This window comes from Oryzias melastigma, linkage group LG1 (genome assembly GCF_002922805.2).
Source record: "Oryzias melastigma strain HK-1 linkage group LG1, ASM292280v2, whole genome shotgun sequence".
NCBI classification, from domain to species: Eukaryota; Metazoa; Chordata; class Actinopteri; order Beloniformes; family Adrianichthyidae; genus Oryzias; species Oryzias melastigma.
Window position 1 is genome coordinate 1,047,250 of NC_050512.1, and position 9,093 is coordinate 1,056,342.

The following is a 9,093-nucleotide window of genomic DNA, read 5'->3' on the forward strand; positions in this document are numbered from 1 at the left end:
TCCTTGAACGCACCACGGCATGACGTCCCACGGGGCGTGTCCTGAAACGTCATCGTGGAGAAACTGCAAGCTCTTTATGGAAAAATCTGGAACCTTCCATGCTTGTATATTAAGGCACGCGGAGTTTCACTACAAGACTCGTTGAAGTAGAGGGAAGTACGTAGACGGACGTTCGTTAACTTTTTATTTTTGCATTTTCTACTACTTACGACGTACAATGGGAAAGGATTACTACGGAGTCTTGGGGATCAAAAAGGGGGCGTCAGAGGAAGACATAAAGAAGGCTTATCGGAAGCAGGCTTTGCGGTATCACCCCGACAAAAACAAGTCACCGGGAGCCGAGGACAAGTTTAAAGAGATCGCCGAGGCGTACGACGTTTTGAGCGACCCGAAGAAGAAAGACGTCTATGACCGTTTCGGCGAAGAAGGTATGCACGCGCAGCCGCATCAACATGTCAAGACTAGAACACAGGAAAAAATTGGATCGATTATTAGTCAACTATTGTGAATCACGTCGATGATAACGGCCAGTGTGGACCGAAGTGAATTCTGGGTAGACAGCGTTTGCTTTAAATAATTTATTTGTGCCGTAATTACTCAGGAAACGTAACCCAAACACCTAAAGGCTTCACCACTGAAAAGTTGTGGCACAGTTAGGTTGTTTGTTAGTACAATTGTTGTGTAAACATTGCAGTATCAGCGGTCTTGAATAGTGAATAGTGTTGTGTGTAATTCAAAGGAAACTGGTCCCGCTGAGATGCCATTACGGGATCTGACTGTCCCAGGACGGAATGGATGGAATGTACCAACATTTTCACGACTGCTGTAGCTGTCCTGAGGGCTCCAAGCCTTTTGTTAGCAATGTAGAGTGCTACTGGAACCATTGACTCTAACTGACAACTGGACTGAGTGACTCCTCCCCCTTAGGTTCCAAACAGGAAGTACCTGCTGGCTCCTGGACTCCAGAATCCCGTAGACTTCAACAGAGAAATGAACAGCTGTTACTCAGTCATTCTATTGGTCAAAATATTCCTCAATTATTTAATGATAGTTTTCTGTAGTTCAAGTTATTTAAGTTATAAGCTGACAAATCAGATGCCTCAATTAAAGTAAGGGGTCTCATGTGGAACAATTGAAATGTTAGTACAAATTCTCCCAAACCTGCTTTCTAAAGATAGGGGTATGGCCTCTAAAAAGCTCACTCCTAGAAATGTTGATTCAGATCAATCACTGTTTACTGACGTCATCTGGTTCCAACAGTGCAGCACTCGCATTAACCCTTGTATTATCCCAGGCATGTTTAGATTAAAGTGGGGTCATCTGGACCCACAAGACAGCGCACTGAACTTTTTTTTCAAGGATTTTTGATCTTCACTGGTGTCCGTAGCAAACATAAAATCCTGTCCATCTCTGTCATAGGAGGGATCACACATCAATATAAGGGTGGGGTCATCTGGACCCCATAAGAGAGCATGAGGGTTAAGAAAAAAATGTAACTGAATTGACTTCATCTGGTTGTATTTTCTGTGTGGAGTTACACTCATTCTCCAGTCTCCACTCACATAGAAAATGACATTTTTTTTATTTATTACATTTCTTTTTTCTTTTCCTAAACCAGGTCTGAAAGGGGGCGGTCCTCCAGGGAGCAGTGGTCCTGGCTCCTTCCAGTACACTTTCCAGGGTGACCCTCATGCCATCTTTGCTGAGTTTTTTGGGGGGCGTAACCCCTTCGAGCAGTTTTTTGGTGGTCGTAATGGCGGTATGGATGAGGACATGGACACAGACGACCCGTTTGCCCGCTTTGGGATGGGCGGCAGTGGAATGGGTGGCTTCCAGCGCTCCTTTGGCTCCGGCATGGGGGGAATGGGGGGCCACACTAGTGTTGTAAAGAAGCAGCAGGACCCACCTGTGGTTCATGACCTTCGAGTCACATTGGAAGAAGTCTTGAACGGTTGCACAAAGAAAATGAAAATTTCTCGCAAAAGACTGAACCCTGATGGACAGAGCGTACGGACTGAGGAGAAGATACTGGAAGTTCAGATTAAGAAGGGGTGGAAAGAGGGCACGAAAATCACTTTTCCCAAAGAGGGAGATGAAACTCCAAGAAACATTCCAGCTGACATCGTGTTTGTGTTAAAGGACAAGCCACATACAGTGTTCAAACGGGACGGTTCTGACATCGTCTACACGGCTCGGGTCTCCCTCAGAGATGTAAGTCAGAGTTACCCCTTACTCCTAGTACAGTTGATCTGCTAAAATGGGAGTAGCTTTGTTGTTTGAATTGAGTGGTTTTAATCCTGTGTCTGGTTGTGTTCACCAGGCTCTCTGCGGTTGTACGGTCAGCGCCCCCACGCTGGACGGCAGAACCGTCTCGGTCACATCCACAGAGGTCGTACAGCCGGGCATGAAGCGGCGGATCTCCGGTGAGGGACTGCCTTATCCTAAACGACCGGAGCGTCGTGGTGACCTCATAGTTGAGTATGAGGTGAAGTTTCCAGAGCGCCTCAGCCAGAACACTCGGGACACGATTGCTCGGGTTCTTCCGACGTCCTAAACAAGCAGACACAAAGGAGCGACGTTGAATTGCCAATTTCTAGCCGGATAATCTCACACATGTACTTGGAAGGTTGACAAGTTCAGCTTTTCACCGGCTAGAGTTTTGTTTGACTTATTGAGTGAGATTATATTTTCCTGATAAATAAATGTAGAAATTACACATGGACTATTTGGAGAAGGGTTTTTTGTAAAGAGTTTTAAATATGAAACAAGCTTTTTGTTTTCAGTGTATTGAGTCATAACTGTGGAGATGTATGTTGCATTGGTGACATGGTGGGTAACTTCAACTTGAAGTGTGCTTTTGAAAACTTTCTTTTTTTCTAGAACATGGAGTTGGGCAGTAACATTCAGACAAAACAGAGTTTTTGTGAAGCCAAAAGCAGAATGTTTTGATATTGATGAAAGAAAAATAAAGAGAACTGTTGCTGGTGACATGAAATGGATTTGACTTCTTTTCAAGAGAATGTTTGCTGCTTTGCTAACCCATTTTTGTTTTTAGCTTGTAGAAATCCTCAATTCAACAAGTCTGGTTCTTAAGAATTCTGCTGCCAACAAAGAGACTCTTAAAGAGGTCATCTCAAAAGCAACAGCGCTGACGTACTTGCAGGGAGAGTTAAAGTCCTCTATGACCATTTTTTTACTTTAAAAAAGCTTTCCCAGTAGTGTTTTAACTATGATTATGACGTTTTTAACCAAAATCCCACAACCTAAATGTCTTAAAAAGACATTTTTCATGTTGATCTGAAGCCTCTGTTTCCAAAATCTCCTTAAGGGGGGCGTGGCTTTTGGAGCTCCGCCCCTGATCCCCCCGTCTGAGTCTTCACCGCTGCTACATAAAAACATCCATCAATCTGGGTAATGTCCAGCCGTATGGTTCTGATCCAGATGTCAGCTGGACGAGGAAGTGAAGATCTTCATGGACAGAACTTCCTCCAAAATCCTGATTCTTTCTCCTTCCAGTTCACCAAAGACTCTTTTAGCTAATTCTCCAATGTTTATTGACTGTGATCAATACATTCAATCATTGGTTTCTCAGAGTTCTTGATAAAATAATCAAAGCCAGTGTTAATTTCGTTGACGAAAAATTTTCGTCATCGTCTTCGTCAACGACATTATTTATCCAACGAAAACGAAACGAAAACGAAACAAAAACTCCCGTCCAGACACGAAAACTTTAACTAAATTGATAGACATTTTCGTCAACGAATAAAAACGAAACTAAAATGCTGATCGAAGACGACATCCAATCATAATGACTGCTGGTGGAGGAGGGCGGGAGCCAATGCAGAGCGATCCAATCAGAACACAGAGCCCTGCAGCCCGCCTGGGAAGACGCTAATTCAATGAATTGTGTCTGTGATATAGGTGGAAAATGTCTAATCCAGGTAGAAACAGAAGTACATATAGGGACAAATGTTATATTTAACGCCACCTTCAACAAGACGTTGTGTGGAGCGACCATCACAGGCAAAAACACCAGAAAACCTGAAGCGACGTTTACAGACAAGCCAGCCTGAAATCCACGCAAAGGTAAACATACAAACACGATTATTTCCAGCGTATTGGGCTGAATCCAAATTCTCCCCCTAATGTCAGTAATGCGGTTTTGTTTTAGCATGACGTTTGTAAAGTTATAAACCGATGTTTTAGCGTATTTCCGAGCGCTAGCAGCCCCGCTGCTTCTTCAGATCCACAAGCAGTCACCGGTTTAATCTCCAACTCCATCACGTTACGTGACAACAGCGCCCTCTATTGGCCGGCGGTGGTATTACAGTTCATCACAGACATGCTGTTCAAGCACATATAACATGCTCACAGGTGTTCTGGACAGCTTACACCCCATGTTTTTTTATGCATTTTTACACTTGACTCAATACAAGTTTTTTTTGTTAAGACATTTATAATAAGACTGATGTTATTTACACATATTTACATGTGACCAGCACAGAATATGATGAAATTCATGTTTTGTCCACATGTAATACGTGCAGCCAAGATCCCGTTGCTGCATTTTAAGTTTGTGCAAGGCTGGATTTCTTTTGTTGGCCGCACGTATTTAAAATTAAACTTAAAGTTAAAGTCCCATTAACTGTCACACTCCTAAAAGTGTGAAATGTGTTCTCCACATTTGACCCATCCCCTGGTGGAGCCGTGAGCTGCAGAGACAGCAGCATTCAGGAAACATTTGCTTGTTTAACCCTAACCATAACCATAATCCTAACCTTAACCCCTGTCCTCTGGGTCAGTGCGACTGAGAAAAAAGTTCATCACTGGCCGCACGTTTTTTGAAAATTACATACAAATAGACACTTTCTTTTTGGAAATGGGATGGAATTATAATTATTTTTTTCTTTTAATGTGTTTTAAGTTGTTGAAGCTGAATTAACAGAAATTACAAGTTTGGAAAGCAAAGTGAGGTAAAATGTTTCTTTTTTACAAATTAGTAAAATCTTTGCGTGTTATTTATATGATCATACTTAGTAAATTTAATTCAAATGCTTTACCTTTATTTATATTTTTGTCGACTAAATATCTGCTGTAATTTAGTCGACTAAAATGTGACTAAAATTAATAGAATCAACATGACTAAATTGCGACTAAAACTAAACCTTATTTTAGTCAAAAGACTATGACTAAAACTAAATTAAAATTCTCCGTCAAAATTAACACTGCATGGAGCACAACATGAACCGAGTATGAAAGGATTTGTGATCATTTTAATATTTTGTATTATTGTTTATTTGTACTGAATCATTTCTATTAGTAGGAAAACAGACAGTTTGATGTAAGGAGCAAAAAGAAAACATACTTGGGCTTAAAATACCTTTAATTCAATCAGACAAAAAATCGAAATCATGATTTTAAAACTGAATCAATTCGAATTGTGGCTTGACTGAATCGTTACATCCCCATCAGTTACCAACACAAAAAGCCAAAATTGTGATGAGCTTCAATTAGTTAAAAAAGAAATGCATCACAGTTACAAAGAAGACTAAAAAGTAAATTACTTAGTAGCAAATATAGTTACAGTATGTGGAAAGATTTAAAAGGAAAGACTAAAATTCCACCAGTTTTTCTCAGCTTATCATTCTTCCGGCTCTGGTCTCCAAATGCACTTGTGTAGAGGATCTAACGGCTTCATGTTTCTGTCAAAAACTGTAAGCCACTTAAGAAAAACTAAATCTTGTTTTTGAGTTATTTCTCATCAGCGTGCTGAGCATTCAGAGACATGTGGGGACCACAGAATGTATTTGATGGTTAAAGCAGGGTGGTACGGTGGCGTAGTGGTTAACACCTGTGCCTCACAGCGAGAAGAGCCTGGCTCAAGTCCATGTTAGGGCAGTATAAGAGAACTGGACAGAGCAAGTGAGACATCTCTCAAAGAAAGTAATTTAGCTCTGATATCAATCATCATAAAAATATAGCAAGAAAAGAATAAGTACAAGGCGCCTACCTGGGCCAGAGAAGCTGAAAATCTGGCAGTGCGCTGACTGCAAGCTGCCTTAATGAATACAAAACAATGCATTGTGGGGAATGGTGCCATGACAGTTCCTGAAGTTCGAAGTGAATCTGATCAGAAATGACTGAAGGAAATCTGTATATTTCATAACTCTTTCTGCAAAAAGTGAATCACTGATGTCAAAATAAACAAGATTTCTATTGATAAAAATGGTCGTAGTAATTGAATTCAGGATCATTACTTTCCTTTATCATTAGAAATTATATTACTTGAAATGCTAAATTATTTTATTTTTCTACCGATAATCATTTGTTTTATTGTTTCCTTTAAAACACTAAGGAGGCGGGGCTTATTGAAATTAAACTGAATGCTAACGACAACCCAGACTTCCTGTTCTCGTTCAGTCTGCAGCTCAGCGTTTGCCTTTCCCCGCATTCGCCAGTAGCCGCCTGGCCTCATCGACGATCCAGGCGAGGCGCCAGTCATCTCAAACACACCTGTTGACTTACATCTGGTTCCAACCCAATGAAGTCGCTTCAGTAGCCATTTTTCCACAATGTCTGTTGCCATGTTGGAACCAGACGTCCTCAGTCAGCTGTGAATGGTTGGTGATGTTCTGAGTGAACATTTCCCAGTTTCTGTAAAAACAAAACACAGTAAGAAACTGGAAAAGGTAGGTAGGTGGGGCATCACTGATTGGTTGAAGATGTTTGTCCATCATTTCAACTGTAAGTTAATTGTCATGACTGGATGTCATTATCCAATCAGCGATATCACATGGTACCGACCTTTTCTGGTTTCTCATTGTGCTTTGGTTTTCAACTTTTCATTTTGTTTTCTGGACAATGATATTTTTTTATATTCTTTTTTACATTTTCGTTTCTAAATTTTGTTTTGTTTTGTTTCTTTAAAGTTCTGTTACTGGTTTATAAAGCTTTGAATGGTTTAGCACCAAAATACATGACTGACCTCCTGACCCAGTATGTACCAGCCAGACCTCTCCGGTCATCTGGATCCGGTCTTTTATCAGTTCCTAGAGTCAGAACTAAACATGGAGAAGCTGCATTCAGCTTCTATGCACCACAGATCTGGAATAGACTTCCAGAAAACATTAGATCTGCTGAAACACTCAGTGTATTTAAATCCAGGTAAAAGACTCACCTGTTCTCAGTTTGATTAATATGTATTCAAAAGTTTACGTCTGCACTGTTTATCTATGCTTGTTATAAATTTAAATCTTTTTACTTTCTTTTAATTTTATTTTAATGATCACATTTTTACTATTTCTTTTGATTGTTTCTTTTAATGTTTTATGTAAAGCACTTTGAATTGTCTCTATACAAATAAACTTGCCTTGCCTTCCAAAATGTAATTCTGCTTTTGAATATTTTTTTTGCTTTTTTTTAATTGTTGTGATCTTTCAACCGTTCATGCATCAAGTGATTTGTTGATGCAATTTGCACTTCAGGCCACCGTACATCAGGAACTTGACCATCCTCAGTGAAGTCAAATCCTCTAATGCAGGGGTCTCAAACTCAATTCATCTGGGGCCGCTGGAGGCGGAGTCTGGGTGAGCCTGGGCCGCATCAGGATTTACACAAGAAAATCACTGATAAAACATTCCAGTGTTCTCAAATATCTTTATTTTTAACATGAAATAATGAATTAAATTAATTATTTAACTCATTTTAAAACATGAATGTAAAAAAATCAATCATGAATAAATAAAGTAATAACCATGACCATACAGCAGATACAGACGACTGAAGAAACCACATATCGACTGACTAGAGCAGTGTTTCTCAAATGGTGGGGAGCGCCCCTCTGGGGGGAATAAAAACATGTTTACATTAGTTATGGATATTGTGCATAATCCTACAGTTGATAATAAATTTAATATAGCAAAAAAAACCTAAAAATCCATTTGGTAGCAGAAAGAGTCACTGTTGACAGTGAACCAAAGAACTGAATCTCTGAGAAAAGACAGAATTCATCACTACTGTGGAGGGAAACAAGGAAAGACTTGATTTTATTATGTCTGAACGTTTGGAAGGATTCTTAAAAAACAGAGAAAAATTAATAAAATGGATAATTTAGAAGTTTTAAAAAAAATCTTTAATGGTAATAAAGGTTCAATATTTTCAGGAGACATACATTTAACTTGAGCAAATTAACTGATACTAATGATATTTGCAGCAAAAAGTTGGGGGGGGGGGTTAAAATAATTGCGAAACTCTGGACCAGAGAAACCTATTTTGATTCAGTTTCAAATGTCTGTATTTACAGAACCTCCTTCATTTCTGAGCTGAGATCAGCGCGCTCACTGAAAGGTCAATGCAAACGCGCGCACACCAGAATTCTTGGCCTCCACGTCTGGAGCACGCGTAACTAAAAACTTGCGTTGCTCCGCAAGTTTTTAAGTCTGGTCACAGCTCTATGCACAAATTGGGCACGCGCTGAGCGCGCGCTGAATCTTCGACCCGGTTCAAGATTTCCACGCACAGTCGCAGAGCTGTGACCAATCAGGGACTCTGATTTGGGAGCTGCTTGTGTGGCGTCTGCTTCAAAGCACTAAAGTGCTGAACATGATCAAAGAAAAATTAATCGTTGCGGTTTGTGTCCGGTCGGGTTAATATGACACCCAGACAGACATTTAAAAGGACAGAGTTGTGACAAGAGAAAATATGGAGCAACATTTGGGGGATTTCAACCGCTTTTATTTTTGCTCTGAGATTCTCCCTGTCAGAGGAGCTCTAATGAACAGTAAAAATAGGATAGAAGAAGAATCTCCTCTCTGCTACTGCATGTGTGACCGCGCTGCTCCGGTGTGGATACACCTGTTGAGTGTGCGTTCATAACTAATAACACGAACGCACCGCACGCGCCCGATGTGGAGGCACCTTTGAAGATTCTGCTCGCGCGCGGGCATCACTCGCGCACCCGGAAGTATTCAGTCTCTCGCGCGAGGACTTTTTTTGCTCGTGGAGAAGGAAAAAGCGCTCGCGAGAGTCTGAATTGTCCGCGCGGAATCTTTGATGCGTGCGCGGAGATGTCTTATTTCTGCTGGAGTTTTGACA

The 9,093-nt window shown here is 40.7% G+C and overlaps 1 protein-coding gene across 1 annotated transcript; it reads left to right on the forward strand.

The window, feature by feature from the left end:
* Window positions 1–10: 10 nt before the first annotated feature.
* dnajb1b (DnaJ heat shock protein family (Hsp40) member B1b) lies at window positions 11–2,995 on the forward strand. The gene is made up of 3 exons (XM_024259998.2): window positions 11–428; window positions 1,619–2,211; window positions 2,321–2,995. The coding sequence occupies exons 1-3, from the start codon at window positions 218–220 to the stop codon at window positions 2,552–2,554; spliced, it is 1,038 nt and encodes a 345-aa protein (XP_024115766.1). The 5' UTR covers window positions 11–217; the 3' UTR covers window positions 2,555–2,995.
* The last annotated feature ends 6,098 nt before the right edge of the window (window positions 2,996–9,093 follow it).

Coding starts and splice junctions, on each gene's coding strand:
- dnajb1b (XM_024259998.2), top strand. CDS start 218: ATGGGAAAGGATTACTACGGAGTCTTGGGGATCAAAAAGGGGGCGTCA. Junction 429..1,618: donor TGACCGTTTCGGCGAAGAAG/GTATGCACGCGC, acceptor TTCCTAAACCAG/GTCTGAAAGGGGGCGGTCCT. Junction 2,212..2,320: donor CTCGGGTCTCCCTCAGAGAT/GTAAGTCAGAGT, acceptor TGTGTTCACCAG/GCTCTCTGCGGTTGTACGGT.